This window comes from Mixophyes fleayi, chromosome 4, assembly GCF_038048845.1.
Source record: "Mixophyes fleayi isolate aMixFle1 chromosome 4, aMixFle1.hap1, whole genome shotgun sequence".
Taxonomy (NCBI): domain Eukaryota; kingdom Metazoa; phylum Chordata; class Amphibia; order Anura; family Limnodynastidae; genus Mixophyes; species Mixophyes fleayi.
In genome coordinates this window covers 62,840,793-62,858,859 of record NC_134405.1, presented here as the reverse complement: position 1 = coordinate 62,858,859, position 18,067 = coordinate 62,840,793, and the positions used below count along the sequence as shown (strand labels likewise).

The following is an 18,067-nucleotide window of genomic DNA, read 5'->3' as shown; positions in this document are numbered from 1 at the left end:
TGTAGGGGGGGGAGGAGGAGGGCTTAGATCCTTGGGTGAAGCTGGACCACTAGTCATGAACCAGGGCCTAAGCCGTTCCTTGCCACTACGTGTCGTAAATGGCATATTGACAACTTTACGTTTCTCCTCAGATGATTTTAAGTTTCTCTTTTTGCTACTTTTTGAGAACTTGGGCTTTTTGGATTTTACATGCCCTGTACTAGGAGATTGGGCATCGGGCTTGCCAGACGACGTTGATGGCATTTCATCATCTATGTCATGACTAGTGGCAGCAGCTTCAGCATTAGGAGGAAGTGGGTCTTGATCTTTCCCTACTTTATCCTCCAAATTTTTGTTTTCCATTATATGTAGCACAAGAGAGCGTACCCCTAAGCCACACACACTCGGCAAAGCCTTTAAAAATTATATGCGGCACAGGAGAGTACCACTGGACTTATACTGCTGAATCAGTGAACTTTGTAATATATCAGTACCACTGGACTTATACTGCTGAATCAGTGAACTTTGTAATATATCAGTACCACTGGACTTATACTGGACTTATACTGCTGAATCAGTGAACTTTGTAATATATCAGTACCGCTGGACTTATACTGCTGAATCAGTGAACTTTGTAATAGCAGTACCGCTGGACTTATACTGCTGAATCAGTGAACTTTGTAATATATCAGTACCACTGGACTTATACTGCGGAATCAGTGAACTTTGTAATATATCAGTACCACTGGACTTATACTGCTGAATGAGTGAACTTTGTAATAGCAGTACCACTGGACTTATACTGCTGAATCAGTGAACCTTGTAATATATCAGTACCACTGGACTTATACTGCTGAATCAGTGAACTTTGTAATATATCAGTACCACTGGACTTATACTGCTGAATCAGTGAACTTTGTAATATATCAGTACCACTGGACTTATACTGCAGAATCAGTGAACTTTGTAATATATCAGTACCAATGGACTTATACTGCAGGATTGTTTTGGGATATTTTTTTTATTTTTTTATAATTACTTTCTTTGTAGTTTTTTTTTATAACTTTTTTTGAAATTTTTTATAATTTGGGAATAATGGGGAAATAACAATGCCCTTAGAAGGACAGAGCACAGGACACAGCACCACTAGACTGAACAGGACACAGCACAGGACCCAGCAGCACCACTGAACTCAGAAGGACAGAGCACAGGACACATCACCACTGGACTGAACAGGACACAGCACAGGACCCAGCAGCACCACTGAACTCAGAAGGACAGAGCACAGGACACAGCACCACTGGACTGAACAGGACACAGCACAGGACCCAGCAGCACCACTGAACTCAGAAGGACAGAGCACAGGACACAGCACCACTGGACTGAGCAGAACACAGCACAGAACTGAACAGCACAGCACAGCACGAGATATAGCAGGACAGAGGACCACCTAACACAACCTCCCTCTACCCTGATCAATGCCCGAGTGAAGATGGCGGCGACAAGCGGGGAATTTATAGGATCCGAGTATCGCGAGATCTGACAGCGGGATTATGACTCAGAGCCTCGGTTTCAGTTTTGCAATTGGCGGGAATACCCGGATCTGTCTCGGATCCGGCTCGGATTGGCAACAATCGGGTGGGCTCGGATTTCAGATATCTGAGCCCGCTCATCTCTAGAATTTACCACACACCCTCACAGTTTACAGTTAAACAAATTCAATATGTGGACACTGATTTTTATTTGTAAATTTAAACATCAAATAAACATAAAATAAATGAAAGGCTCCTGAGCTGGGTCTTCCAAACGTAAACAGTAGACTTGCAAAGTGTTGCTTGCTCCTCATACATCAAAGAGTGAGAATGGGACGGGAAACCGTCCTCCAGATCTCTACTTGGAATAGGAGAAGTCACAGGCAGTCTATTATAGGAGGTGCTTTGGCAGATAAGCGCAAAAGGGAATGACGTTGTTGGACAAGCCTGTAATGTGTAGCAAAAACTTTGATTGGATGTTGATAAGCCTGGCAATGTTACTACCTAATAGATGAAGCCTCAGCTTTATTTACTTGCTATAATTATATTTTTTGAATGTGCTCATTTTTTAATATGAGAAATGGAAATAAAACAGACATTGCTATAAACTCGGCACACACTACATATAGACTTAGCTTTCTGACGAGGCAGCTGCTGATGTCCAGTTGTCTCCCACTCAATGATGTCTCAGTTATAAAATCTAACACCAGCAGCTGCCTAACCAGGATTCTAAAGATAGTTGAGCTGTGTGGTCTGAACATAATGATTTTATGGTTTTTTTTCCATTTGTGATATTAACTGTATTAATTGACTGTAATTCAATAAAACACTATCATTCATTTATTATTATTATTTACTAATAGTTCACCTTTAAGGATTTTTTTCTCCAGCAATTTTTAATTACTTAATATAAGGGATGTTTTTAATTAACCTTATTTTATTTTTAAGGAGCAATTTAAAAATTCCACAGCAGTGACATTTATGTTCAGAAAGCCATAGAGGCACTTTAAGGTGAACATAGCATATATTCAATGTAAGCAGGTGGTTATTGATGCGTATAATAAAGGCACATCAGAAAATTATGCGTAAGGCCTTATGGTGAAATCATGCTGTAATCTAAAACCTTTTTTCTTCTGCAAATGAGAAATGCTAAGCAAAGGTGGTCACCTACTACTACAAATTACTTATACAGCTCATGCCTCAAACGCTGACTAAGGCTATGGGTATGGTGTTCATTAGATGAGTTCACAGTGTGTCTACCCATTGCCCACACATAGAGGAGGCAGACATTTTATAGACTGAATCAATCATACATGAAGGATTCTATGAGTATTATCACTTATATATAAACACTAAGTGATTACTAGGCTGAATTCTTGTGAATATTGGTACAGACCACAAACAGCTGCCTCCAATGTGTTTAGATGACAGCTGTACTTTATGTAGGCATGTAGGAGTAGGTAAAGTTATATGTAGACATCGGTTAGTCGACTTGTTCAAAGGCCAAGTCAATTAATGGGTATCACCCAGTGATAGAGATTGGGCATTGCCAAGCAGTGGATGAGACCTGCCCACACATTGTGCTAATGGATTAGGACAAGGCAAAGAGTGACATCATATATACAGGTCACATGGTGCACTGGGCCATGCTATGTGAGGTTAGTCTGTTGCTGTCAAGCGATGGGTGTTTCATCTAGAACCCCACATTCAGTGATAACAATCTTCTTGCTGGTCTTCCCACTGTTAGATCCATAACTTTCCATCTTCTTTACCACTTCCATCCCCTCAACCACATGGCCAAACACCACGTGTTTTCCATTCAGCCTGTGGGTAAGAGATTAGAGAACAGTAAAATGCGTGAGGATGAGAAAACAGGACAGTGATAACAGATGGAGATGAATTGTCAAAAACAGTGAGGTAGAAAAATCAGGTAAAAGAAATGAGGAGAAAGGATAAGGAATAAATAAATATGAAGACAAAATGGAGATCGATATCAACTGCATATTTCTATACAATACTATGAACAATCTAACATATGTAATGTGCCAATATTTTTCTAACCCATGTTCCTGTATAATACATACTCCCTCAATGGTTTTTTACAGGTAATCAGCCTGTAGTTTATTATAACCTCACTCCTCCCTACATACCTCTGCATTTTTAATACTACTGTATTGCCCATTACTTACCAATCAGCCTTGATGGTTGAGATGAAGAACTGAGAGCCATTGCTGTTGGGCCCTGCATTGGCCATGGCGATGACACCTGGGGTACTGTGCTTTAGGGTGAAGTTTTCATCTTCAAACTTACCACCATAAATTGACTTACCCCCTGTACCATTATGATTGGTGAAATCACCGCCCTAGAGATGAGTGAAGGAAAGATGAAGTAACCAATATATTAAGGTAAGAGATGGTGATCCAAGTGTTTGTGGAAAGAGAAGTCAGTAAAGAGACAATAAGGTAAGAGATGAGATAGAGGTGGTTATGGAGAAGCGAGAGATGGTATGGAGATAAAATGGTAAGAGGTAGAAATTCAGGTGGTTATGGAGAACATATAGAAGTTAGGGCGATAATAAAGTAAGAGGTGGAGATTTAAGTGGTTGTGGAGAAGTGAGATAGGGTATGGAATAGTGAGATAATTTACAGAGATTATAGGAGAATAGGTGGAGAGAAAGTGGTTATGAAGTATAGATAGAAGGTAGGGAAAAAATAATGTAAGAAATTGAGATCTGGGTGTATATGATGGAGACAGAGTAGGTTGGAAGATAGTATGGGAAGAGATGAAAATCCAGGTGATTATGGAGAAGAGACGTAATATAATAAAGGTGTATATCCAGATGGTTATGGAAGAGAGAGAGAATAAAGAGAGGTAGAATGTCAAGAGGTTGAGATATAGGTGGTTAAGAAGAAGAAAACTTTAGAGAGATAATATGGTTAGAGGTGGATATCCAAACGGTTATGGAAATGAGAGAGAACGTAGAGAGTAAAAAGTTGACAGATGGATATGTAGGTGGTTATCAACAATAGAGAGAAGGTAGGGAGATAATTAGGCAATAGGGGGAGATCCAACTGGTTATGAAAAAGAAATAAGGTAGTAAGATAATCAAGTAAAAGGTGAAGATCCAACTAGTTATTAAAAAAAGAGAGAATGTAAGTCGACAGGTAAAGGAGACATGAAATACAGCAAAGTAAATTTTTGGGAAATGAAGAGACAGTAAAAGCAGAGGCTAACTGGGATTGTATCTAAACATAAAGAGAGATTTGGGCTACATTGTCTCACCTGACACATGAAGCTGGGGATGATGCGGTGGAAAGTGCAGCCTTTGTACCCATAGCCAACTTCCCCTGTACATAGTTTAAGGAAGTTTTCTGCAGCGATAAAGCAAAGCAAAATGTGTCATTGAGAAGAGAGAAACCTATTAAAAAGCTGATAATGTCAAAATGGAGAAAGGAGCAAAAGACAATGATGAACACATACAAAGAGATAACTGTACAAGAGGATAAAAAGTTTGGATACAAGTTGATTCTGAGAGAGTGTGTTATCACTGCAATGTATACTGCAAGCACCATGTACATAAAACATCTGTGTATCAGGTGCTTAACAAGTCATTGGGATGCTTTAAGCACAAAGAACAGAACATGTGATGTGCACTTGCTGCCTGCAGTGATTGTGTTAGTCATACACAGTGAGAGATGCATTTATATCTCGGTGACCTAAATTTGCAGCATACCTGCAGTCTTTGGCACAACATCAAACCGGAGCTAAGGAAGAAAAAGAATAGAGCTTAGCCAAGCACAGTATAAATCACAGGAGGAGACCACCTCATCCGCCCCCAACAACCACCACCATATAACTGAATAATGTCATACGTAGATATAGTTAGTATCAACACATACAGCGCTAGCACCTATGGTATATACAGTTTTATGGTTAGAAAACTGTAGACAGGTGAATAATGTCGTCAGTGTGATTGGCTGCCGGGTCCAGCGGCTTTACCTCTGAACCATCAGTATTGGTTTTTTAATGTGATGTGATTGTGAATGTTACCAATTACACTGACTACATTGTCCACCTGTCTACACAATGCCAATGTCGGCATTTAGCATGACAATATTTTCATGTCGACAGGTTAAGTGCCGATATTTAGAGTGTCGGAATAATGACCGCCACCAATAATAGCCATCTTTTTAAAATTAATTGTTATCTGCTTTTAAGACTATGTCTCCATGCTTCTTCTTATAAATTCCAACTTATTTCCAAAGAAACCCTAATTATCATACCATATGAACTACTGAACATGTCATAACAGTATTTAGTTAATGACTCCAGGGGCAGGACTATAGCTCTCTCCTGGGGGGGCGACAGTGACACCGGTCCATCCGCTATGCCATACCCCAGCTCTGATCTTCTGAGTATACGTGGGGCGCAGTGAAGCCCCACGGCCAGCACTACCATTAGACGAATCTGGTCTAAGGCGCCACTGGGTAGAGGGCGCCTAATACACTGAAGAATAAGTGGGCGTCTGGAGGAAGACAAAGGAGCCGATGATGTCATCATGGGTGGGCACAATTAAATCAGCACATACACAGCAGAGATGTCATCACACATGGCCTACGAACAGTGCATCCATGTATGTGCGAAGACAGCATCACACATAAACAAACACTACAAGTGCTGGATGGGCAGATAGGCTTTATTTATTAACAGTTATTTATATAGCGCCTACATATTCAACAGTGCTTTAAAGAGAATATTTTATCATTCACATCAGTCCCTGCCCCGGGGGAGCATACAATCAATATTCCCTACCACATGGACACACAGACACTAGGGTTAATTTTGTCAGAAGCCAATTAACTTACCAGTATGTCCATGGAGTGTGGGAGCAATTGGAAACCCCATAGGCCCAATGTGGTGTGATCAAGCCCACTTTAAGCCAGCAGTGATCTGCAGCCTGGTAATAATTGTTTTTCGGAAGTAGGTTAGTATTTAACTGTGCAATGCTATTGCATAGCTGTCAGTATCGGCATGATCTATTATGTATTGGTATTTTTAGGTGCACATACAGCAGTAATTAAGTTAAATATGCAGATGTATTTTTGTTCCCCTGTAAGATAACCTCAGCTGCAGCTTCCGTCTAAAGCTGTCTGTAACTGCACAAGGATAGTCAGCGAAATGGCCATATGTCATCCATAACTGGCTTTGGGTTGCAAAACAGATATTTGCAATTGTCAGGGTAGAGAAACTTTGCAACATCTGTCCACACAGAGTCATGTCAGAAACTAACAACATCATGAAGGGCATACAATCCTATGGAAGTAACAATTGGGCAGCACGGTGGTTAAGTGGTCAGCACTTCTGCCTTACAGCACTGGGGTCATGAGTTCAATTCCCAACCATGGCCTTATCTGTGAGGCGTTTGTATGTTCCCCCCGTGTTTGCGTGGGTTTCCTCCCACACTCTAAAAACATACTGGTAGGATAATTGGCTACTAACTAATTGACCCTAGTGTGTGTGTGTATGTTAGGGAATTTAGACTGTAAGCCCCAATGGGGCAGGGACTGATGTGAGTGAGTTCTCTGTACATCGCTGCGGAATTAGTGGCGCTATATAAATAAATGATGATGATGATGTTGTCACAAAGATACATTTCAGGACAAGAGGTCATGCTCCCTAGCTTCAGGCCTTCTGATTTGTTGCATATAGGAGATTGTGCAGAGAGGATAAGTGATTTATTGTATAGCCTGCAAAGATGGTTACCTCCTCTACTACTTTACAAAATGCAAATCTAGCAGTCTGTAGTGTATATATGTTGTACAATGAGAAGGCCATAAATAAAGCATTGCAAGATTTTGAGGCTGGGAGTTTAAGTGATTTATTGCATAGGAAAATATGTTCGCTTGTGAACTGTGTGTAACACTTAGGTGATTGTACTATCTGCATGTAATCTGTCTTTTTAGCATTCTATAAACATTAAAATAGGATCTTATCTTGTCACTTGAAATCTGAGTGATACTGTTCTACCTATTTATACTGTCTACTTGGTCTAAGGCTGGGTACACACTATTGTGTTTTCAGATGATTATTGGTCCAATCAGACAATAAATGACTGATTGGCCGGACATCACAGTAGTGTGTACCCTGGAATGATAAACAGTCATTGTTCCTAAGCAAATGAAATCGTTGATTGAGATTTTCAAACTGAACTGAAAATCTTGTTCAACGATGGAACAATGTCGTTCCAATTCTGCATTGTGTATGCACTGTGCAGAATTGGAACGACAATTTAGCTGATAGTGACAGCTGTGTCCGGGGCTGTCACTATCAAATGATGTTCAGAGCTCTCCCGGTGACTACATTCTGACAGACCGACCTGGCTTCCTAGCCCAGCTGTCAGACTGTCAGAGAATCACCCTCTCTGTGAAAGTTTTAGTACTTAATGAACGTGCATTTTTGTGAAGTACAAGGTTAATTAGGCAGGACAGCCATTACATGCAAGAACATAAGTTATTATTTTAGACAGATTAGTTCCAACAAAAAATCTGAATATTGTGCTGTCATTCTCTAAATGACTACACTGCTCTTGAACCAGATGAAGGGCACAGATCTGAAGGTAAATCATGTATAGTGTGTACACATAAATTGCCATGCTGATGGGGACTTTTTCTTTCCTGCCGCCATTGGTAAATCACCTTATGGGCAGCACGGTGGCTAAGTGGTTAGCGCTTCTGCCTCACATCGCTGTGGTCATGAGTTCAATAACCGACCATGACCTTATCTGTGATGAGTTTGTATGTTCTCCCCGTGTATGCGTGGGTTTCCTCCGGGTGCTCCGGTTTCCTCCCACACTCCAAAAACATACTAGTAGGTTAATTGGCTGCTATCAAAAATTGACTCTAGTCTGTGTGTATATGTTAGGGAATTTAGACTGTAAGCTCCAATGTGGCAGGGACTGATGTGAGTGAGTTCTCTGTACAGGGCTCCAGAATCAGTGGCGCTATATAAATAAATGGTGATGAATTGTTAGAATTTTCCTATAGTGTGTACCTAGTCTAAGGGGCATATTTATGAAAAATAGCATAAATTGCCCGTAAAGTATACATTCTTATCGCAGTGATAGTAAATTAACTATCTGAGCAATTTATCAATTGAGTTTTGCCAGGACAACACCTCCAATAACTAGCTGTCCTGGCGAGGACTGATTAGCAATGAGACATCTTTCACCACAAAGGTGAAAGAATACACTTAGGGGTACTATCACAGTTGTATTCACAGCGCATGTGCAACAATAAGTCAGCACATGCACCCATAACTTATTACACTGGGCAGGAAGAACGTCAGGGATCAGAAGACATCCCTCTATACTCTCCGGTTTGAAAAGTGGAGATGTTGCCTATAGCAACAAATCAGATTCTAGCTATCATTTTGTAGAATGTACTAAATACATGATAGCTAGAATCTGATTGGTTTTCCAAACCCGTCGGAAAACTCTCAGTTTGATACATTTACCCCCAGATGTCAAAATGTTGTGCTGAGTCATCTACATCATCAATGGTGTCTAAGATTTTTGCAAAGCACACAACAGTATATAGCACATGTAGGTAACAAAAAAGGGGGGATATCACCGCACTAGATAATGTATGGACCTCCTCCCAGAACAAAATTAGTAACTATGGACCCGGAATAAATTGCCCGGGGGGTGCACCCTACACTAATGATAGAATATACAATGGAGAGAGCAAAGTTGTGTAAATGGGGCACTCCAATCACAAAATAAAAAAATGAATTTTATTGATATACATTAAAACGGTAGAACTGAGAGCGAAATAGTTAAAACAAAACATATAACACAGTAATACAAAATATAAAATGCAATCAATGTTGCAGGGACTCCAAGACTAACTAATAGCACTCATATGGACAGCAATAGACTCAGATTAAGTCTTGGCTGTCAAAGAGAACAGGCTGTGGTGAGCCTGATTAATTAATATGGTGCAACTCCTAAATAACAATTAGTAAATGCCTCTGTAATATAGCAAGGAGCGCCAATAAAAATTAGCTTGGCAAGCTCCAAAAGTAGTCAATACAGACGGCAAGACCTGATATATATAAGCCGATGGCGACTAAAAGAGCTCTGTTGTTTAATAATCCATCCGGTAGGTAAATAATCACCAGAGTCGGCAGATAGTAAGTAATCACCAAAATCGGCATATAGTAAATAATAGCCAGAGTCTGTAGATAGCGAATGGTGCCTCTTCCTACTGATCGCAGGATTATGTGATGTTACTATCTTAGTATGGATATCTTAGTTACTATCTTAGTATGGATCTTAATACGGATAGGAATGAATTTGTCCTGAGACTCCTCCAATTTATTTTGAGCCAAAACTACTTTGTTTTCAACGAGGGTTTCTATCTGCAAATTAGAGGGACTGCGAAGGGGACAGTTTGTGCCCCATCGTATGCTAACCTCTTTTTAGGATGGTGGAAACAAGAACACGTCTTCACAGACAAAAATGAGGAATTCACTGGCAATGTCATCATGTGGCTCAGATACATAGATGACATCTTCATCTTGTGGGATGGGGATGTCGATCACTTCCACACCTTCATCATGATATTGAATGAGAATGATCTCAACTTAAGGTTAACTTCTAACTCTCAGCCGTTGTATGACCCTGTGCAAATCGCCCAAGAATTTCACAATTATTATAAAGCACTATATAATCTTCCCAGGGCCCCATCCTCTGCCGACTCTCTTGACGAGAAGATCACATCCTTTATATCATCTCTTTCATTACCGCATCTCACAGATGGTGACCTCACCTTCTTGAACGCTGATATCACTCAGGCAGAAACAGTTTCGGTGATCAAGATGATGAAATCATCTTCTGCCCCAGGCCCTGACGGACTCACCCCACAATATTACAAAAAATTCGCTAAAGATCTTGCCACTCACATGACAGATTTTTTTAATAAAGTATTAACAGGCTCCCCATTTAACGAGGCGACGACCTTGGCCACCATCGTTGTTATACCAAAACCAGAGAAAGACCCCACCTTGTGTTCCAGCTATAGACCAATATCACTACTGAATGTAGATCTTAAGATATATGCTAAAATTTTAGCTAATCGGTTGAATGTCCTTCTTCCTTCCCTGATCCATCCGGATCAGATTGGGTTTATACCAAGCCGCCAAGCTATAGACAACACTAGACGCGCTATTGACCTCATACACTCTATTAAAACCACTAAATGTCCATCTCTGATCATGGCGTTAGATGCTGAAAAAGCATTTGACCGAATTTCTTGGCCTTTTATGTCTAGGGTCTTGAGGTCAATGGGCTTCTCTGGTAAATTTTTAGATGGGCTACTAGCTCTATACCAATCACCCAGGGCAACGGTGGTGGCCAATGGGGTCTCATCCTCCCCCTTTTCAATCTCCAACGGAACAAGGCAAGGTTGCCCCCTCTCACCTTTAATCTTTGCCCTTCTAATTGAACCCTTAGCTGCAAAGATACGATCTAATAAGGCTATTCAAGTAATTAAAACAGGGAAATCTGAACACAAAATATCATTGTATGCAGACAATGTTCTCCTGACTCTCTCGAACCCTGCAGTCTCTCTACCCCCCCCCCCCCTCCTTGCAGATATCAACATGTACAGCATCATTTCAGGATACAAAATAAATCCCCAAAAAACAGAAATTCTTGATTTCTTTCTAACAGACAAAACTAGATCTTCCCTCTCTCTTCATTTCCCCTTCAGATGGCATCAAAAAAAGATTAAATATTTAGGCATTCACATCACTAAGCAATACAATCAACTTTTTCAAGCCAATTACCCAAAATTACTCTCCCAGATTAAATCTGATTTTGAAGCTTGGAACCAGCATTTTATTTCATGGATAGGACGCATCAATTCAGTTAAAATGAACATCTTGCCTAGATTACTATATCTTTATCAAGCCTTACCAATACGCATTCCCCCATATGTTTTCAAATTTTTACAGCACTACACATCATAATTTATATGGGGCAAAAAACGCCCAAGAGTCCGCCTTCTCGTCCTGCAGAGGTCGGCACGGGGTGGTGGCTTAGGGGTACCCAATTTTAGGCAGTATTATTTAGCAGCGCAACTTGCCCAATGTGTGTTATGGAACTCTCCTAGTTCCTCCAGGGTCTGGGTCTCGATCGAAGCAGAAAGCTTGGGTATCTCTTCCGCATCCTCTCTCCTGTGGCTCCCTCGCACCAGTCATCCACGATCCGTTTCTCATCACCCGATTGTAGCCCACTCGTTATCTATCTGGGATCGAGCAAATGTAAAATTTAATCTTGCTCCTACTCCCAGCCCGGTCATCCCACTTTTTGATAACCCCAAATTTCCACCAGGGTGTATAACTTCATCCTTTGAACACTGGAAACGAAAAGACATACGCTACCTCAACGATATCACTAAAGACACTTCATTTTCTTCATTTGATGATTTAAAAACAAAACTTAATAATCCAAACACATATTTTTTCCAATACCTACAAGTAAGAAATTTTCATTCTACCAACAAATAAACTCTAGGTCGTAGACCGTTGACCTTTTTCGAAGCGCTTTCGCTCCGGCGATCTTCTACCAAAGGTCTCATTTCCTTACTATACTGGGAACTTAAAGTCCCTGATTCGAACGACCGAGATTCTCATGAGAGGGGTTGGGAGAGAGACTTCGGGGAAACGCTAGACAATGAAGACTAGGAGGAAATTAGAACTAACACAGCCTCCAGTTCAATTTGTGTTAAATTAAAAGAAAATGCTTATAAACTTCTTTATCGCTGGTATTTGGTTCCAACCAAACTACAAAAAAATCTTCCCAGATTCATCTAGCACATGTTGGAGAGGTTATGGAGCAGAGGGGTCCTTCCTCCATATCTGGTGGCAGTGTCCTAGACTTGCCCCATTTTGAACGGAACTTCAGGACTTTGCTTCACAGCTACTGCAGATTGACCCGTTTTCTCCCAGGTTTTTCCTTCTCCCTCTCGGGATTCCATCGGCCACTAAACATCAAATGAAAATGTTTCGCCACATAATCTCTGCTGCCCTATGCCAAATTGCTACGGACTGTATGCAGCCCAATGCTCCAACTCTACAGACGATTATCAGTAGGATTTGGTACGTTTATCAGATGGAATACATGACATGCATAATCCGTAATACCTCTAAGTCATTCACTAAGGTTTGGGCGCCGTGGACATCATACTTCCAAATCCAAACCCCTTTTGTCATGTGATTCTACAGCATCACTCCATCTGGATCCTTTCTTCCCTTCCCTGTTCCATCTCTCCCATCTCTTCTCTTTCTTTATCTTCTCCCATATTCCACTATACTCTTTCCTCCATCTTACTCTTAGGCGGCCCGCCACGCCGCCCCCCCCCCCCCCCTTCCTCCTTTACTTTTCTCAGTTTTATTTCTCTTTCTAAAATTGTTGCTTTCTTGAAAAAATTGGGTCAACATCCTTATTAATACTCTTTTCTAACAAGACACTGTATGTTTTAATGCATATGTATTTTTCAGATGTTTTTTAACACAGTGCTGTATAGAATGTTACTTTTGGTTGACCCTTGCAAAACTAAAATCTTTAAAAAAAAAAAAAATGTGCACAGTATTACAGCAATTTTAATGCTGATTTTTTTCATCCAGGTTATAATGACCGTATTAACAGTAATACAATTAGCGGCGCGTTATTCCTACACTAATGTGGCCGAATTGAATGGGCCCCCATGTGTTTATGTAATATATTTATGTATTTATACTTGAAGATCTGCTGTATGGGTGGCTGTATTCCCAGTGACTCATTGTGAGTGCAGCACACTGCAGTTCTGGTTTCTGCTCTGACACAATTTAACATCACAACTCCGCCCACTGACAGCAGCATCCCCGGGGCGACAGACACTGCAGTGTGCTCAGCCTAATTCCTGCAGAAAACTAGAACTGCAGATATATTTCATTTAGTCCCCCCAGTCTCCATGCCGCTGATAGAGACTCTGTAAAGCCCACTTGAGCTGGATGTGGCATTTAAAATGCATGCAGCTGTGAGAAGCAGCCATCATTAACCCCCTGTCTGCTGGCATGTTAATCCAGGGACAGTAATGAGTTCATGATCGGCTGAGGATGGAGGGAGTTTAAAGCGGCTCCAGGGCGGCTGGTTACGGATTAGTCAGATTTGAGAAGTAATTCCGGCGTCCCTCTTTTAATCAGTTGACATCTGCTCCTATATCATTGTATACCCACTCTCATACCTATATTCCGTATGCATCCTAGCCTTGTCATCTACATACACTACCAATAAAATACCTCTGCATGTAACAATACCTTTTACATCATTTTCATAAGCTTCATTAAATAGTCAACATTTAAAATTTGTATTAGACATACAGCAGCATAAATATAGCAAATTCACATACTCCACGACAATATATATTGGGAAGCTACAGAACCAGAGATAACAGAAGGGGATCAGAAGTGTGCCCCCAGGAGCTTACAATTTATTAGTGATGTGTAACTGATACAAGAGGTGGAGGTATCATAACAGCCCACATTGTCACACTGTCACACTGTCATGCCTTTGATCCTTGAAGAGAATGTATTTCCATTATTTCAAGGCTTAACCAGTCACGGGGGTATCCCTGATGAAGGTTAGCTGAGCCGAAAGGATGATATCTATTCTTTTCCAAGCATTAAAGGAATTTGTGTACTGGCATTTTCTACATTTGCAGATTTGGGCTTTGACTTATACTGAGTCCTACTGCTTTGGGTCACTGCACTAGTCACAGCAGCTATTATTAGGTACCTCTCAGCAATGAATAACTTCAGTTCCATACAATTTACACAGCTTTTGCGTATATCTCTCTTTGTCTCTCTGTGTGGTATACAATTTGTGTAATTGCTATATTGTAACATAATATGCGTAACATTATAAGTAGTTGTTAAAATGTGCTGTATGGATTCTCCCCTTACTCTGTACGGTTATGTAGGAGATTTTGGTGTTTTATAAACTGATAATAAAAACGAAACAAAAAAGTAAAGATATCTGCATATGTAGGGAACGTGTGGCCATTCCGTCTGATTGCCAAATGTCTAAATCTGTCCCTAATTTGCCCTCAGGCATTCAGTTTGTGTGTTGGGAAGTTGGAAATTGAATAGATAAATGGAAGATACTCAATTATAAGCTCACAGCAGGTAAGCGAAAGGAAGGCGGGTTATCTACAAAAGAGACACAAAAAAAACCCTAATGTGAACCAATAAAAAAAATACACTATTCTATTTGTACTTAAAATGCGGGACTCTCACACACATTTGCAAGTATATGATAAGCCACCCACCATGTCTAGGTGTTCCTGCTAATAGAGTGGACTCAGGGTCTGATTAGCCAATAGGCTGCAGCCAAGGGCACAAGACTTTTGTGGTGGTGCAACACAGGGCCGTAACTAGGGCTGTGCGACAGGGGCGACCTCCCAGGGCGCAACGCTGAAGGGGGGCGCAATTTAGGAATATTTTAGGTTAATTTGGTTAAAATTGAGGGCTAGGGGGGCGCAATTTGTCTTTCTCGCCCAGGGCGCTAGAATACTAGGTTACGGCTCTGGTGCAACATTATTTGAGGTGCAAAATAGTGACAAATAGAGGTATAAAGTACAAACTGCAATGAATCTAAATATAAGAAAAGAGTTGTTCTCCAAAATAAAAATAAAACAGGAAATGAAAATGTAGTAAAGTTTTAATTTTGACATATTCCCATAAGTAAAGGCTGACGACAATGAGTCATTCTTGGGCGGGGGCTTGAGGATAAAAGAGGAGAGACAAGGATGACGACAGACACGGGCGTGACAGCTGTTTACATCTTCACCCTCAGGAGCTCTCGTTCATTTCTCCGTTCTCTATACAGAGCTGATTTTAATGCCAAGTGGAGCAGAGCTTCAAAAACACAGAAACATAAACATTGGTCATGGTGGTGGGTGGGCGAAGGAAGACGGATTTTAAATTTAGGACAACTTCTTTTTTACCTACATGTATTTGGCGTGGAAGAGAGTGGACCTAAGTCTAAACAATGAGAATCCTACTTTATGTACAATGGAAAGAGCAGCTTTTTCACAGCGGTGCTCTGGGTTTTTTCTGTGGGCCAGTTGGATCTTTAGCCAATGTCGTCTGTTGGCAGATGACCACACACCAGTAGATTCAGTTGTCAGCGGACAGGGTTTATTTTCCTCCATGGTGGATCAATTCTGATCCGGTTGTATTGGATTTTATTCAGCTTTTTAGTATATTACTTTACATGCTGGCTTGCTATAGTACAACAGTCTGGCCAAAAGAGTATAACAGATTATCATGGATCCAGCTTACTGCCAGCACTATTAGATATAGTGTAATCTGAGCCGAATAGCAGGACACCCTCCAGGACTTGTCAGCTGTTATTAGACCCCCGATTATACTGGACATAACAGTGCTAGTTTATAGTGGACATTAGATTGTTCCAATCTCCCCTCTGAGCCACACTCGCTCCGCTTGTTTCAGCTGTGCCCTCTTTCAATAAGAATGTAAGCTCTTATGAGCAGGGCACTCCATACCCTTTGTTTTCATGCTGCAATTATTTTATTTACCTTGTGTGTCCTTGTTTTATGTATGTCCTGTTTTCCCTGCTGTACGGCGCTGCGGAGCACTGTGGCGCCTTACAATCTGCCATAATATTAGGTTGACACTGCAGCAATATCACAGTAAATACAATACAGCAGTGTGACCTTATTAATTATGTGACCAGGAACCAAAACAAATAGTTCCAGAACATTTACTGTATTCTGTGGTAGTCACTGACCACCTAGGTGCAATAAAGGAGATATACACGGGACCCAAATTATAGCAAGACATTAATATTAATATCTGTCTGGGTCTCTAGTTTGTTGCTCATGGTGCAATTAGTAGATAAACAGTAAACTGTGGGTACACAGTACACATATTATTTATATATATATATATATATATATATATATATATATTTTGTATGGAGTCTATCGAATGTAAAAATGACATATTTGAATATTACAATCTATTTCTTTAAAAATCATCACCGTTTTGATATCATTCTAGATAGCACTAAAAATAATGGTTGTTCTGTCATGCTGTAAAGGGAGGTGTGTTCACACTTGATAAGTCTGCTGTCTCCTATAAGACTGCCCACAGGTGTTGCAGCATGCTGCAGGAGACTGATACGTGTGTAGACAACGGTGTCATCCTAAGAAAAAGCCCAAAGCCTATACGAGTGACAAAGGTGAGCATACAAAGCATGTTGGGGAAAAGGTTACTACATACTCTAGTTTAATTGAGGGTAAGGCTAGCATGAGATTAAAAATACAAAACATTTTATACGTTAACATTAAATTATAAACTGGAATTGTAAATATAGTGTTGTCACATATCCCGGCAATCAAAACAAAACACTCCACAGCTGTTAATAAGAATAATGGGGGGGCTCTCATCACCTTAATTCAGTGACTGACCCTGGCAGCACCTTAGGAGCCAATAAAGAATTAGACCTAGCTCACTTTTGTCATATAACACCACTGCTGCTCTCATGTAAAACAAAGTACAAGACTTAAACAATCACACTATACCTCCATTACTACCCGGCCGAGGGGAATCCCGTCTGCAGTTATGTCAAAGAATACCCGTTTGTTTTCCATGATGAATCCAGTCACCTTGTGAAGCCTCAGGGATGCTGAATAGGGGTTCCTGTGTCCACTGACTTATATATGTAGACATACCACTGCCTGCTCTGTCAATCACACAATAACACATAATACCTCCCTCCCCTGCCCCCGTATCACTGAACCCAAAAATATTTGATACCAGCTCAGTATATTCCTTTTCTAATCCTGTTGGATATATTGTGGGTAGCACCAAATGCTGTGTGATTAGGGTGGGGGAGTGGGTTCAATGAACACAAGGCTATTTCAGTCACCTCAGTAACATCTGAGGACTAAACTTGTATTGTTCAGGCACATAACTCACAAGTGTCCATTGTTTGAAGAGACAATCCCCGATTTGACCCAAATCCCCTGTCTGTGTTTTATTCCCCATTGTCCTATTGTGTATTTTCTATTATATTACAACAACATTTACTGGCTTACAAATGTGCCTGTCTACCCATAAATTGACAGATAATGACTATATAGTTTGTGTGTGTCTGACTTAATGGTTTATATATATATATATATATATATATATATATATATATATTATGAAAACAGTGGTCGAAGTGGAAGTGTAGAAGTGGCGGTATGAAAAATGTGATGGGAATGAAAGTCGATAGTTTTATAATGAAGGCAGTAGAAGTGGCGGTATGGTGTACCACTGTATACACCCTCACTTCGACCTCTGTTTTGTATATCTCTAAACACATAAGCTGGGTACACACTACACAGTTTTCGTCCAATAATCGGCTCAATCAGCCGACATACGACCGCTCAATCAAAAGTCGGGTCAGTGTGTGCAGTGACACGATGGTCAAAAGTCTGCCC

At 40.6% G+C, this 18,067-nt stretch overlaps 1 protein-coding gene across 1 annotated transcript; it reads right to left on the bottom strand.

Moving 5' to 3' along the window:
* Positions 1 to 1,696: 1,696 nt before the first annotated feature.
* Positions 1,697 to 17,278, bottom strand: LOC142151525 (peptidyl-prolyl cis-trans isomerase-like). Its single transcript, XM_075207256.1, has 5 exons — positions 17,162 to 17,278; positions 5,245 to 5,275; positions 4,794 to 4,882; positions 3,701 to 3,873; positions 1,697 to 3,335 (listed from the first exon to the last, which is right to left on the bottom strand). The coding sequence occupies exons 1-5, from the start codon at positions 17,228 to 17,230 to the stop codon at positions 3,185 to 3,187; spliced, it is 513 nt and encodes a 170-aa protein (XP_075063357.1). The 5' UTR covers positions 17,231 to 17,278; the 3' UTR covers positions 1,697 to 3,184.
* Positions 17,279 to 18,067: the final 789 nt, after the last annotated feature.

Bases quoted from the DNA above. Each gene is read 5' to 3' on its own strand.
- LOC142151525 (XM_075207256.1), bottom strand. From the start codon at position 17,230: ATGGAAAACAAACGGGTATTCTTTGACATAACTGCAGACGGGATTCCC. The intron at 4,883-5,244 runs GTATGCTGCAAA...TTATCGCTGCAG, and splicing joins TGTTGTGCCAAAGACTGCAG to AAAACTTCCTTAAACTATGT. The intron at 3,336-3,700 runs GTAAGTAATGGG...TCTTACCCACAG, and splicing joins TCAACCATCAAGGCTGATTG to GCTGAATGGAAAACACGTGG.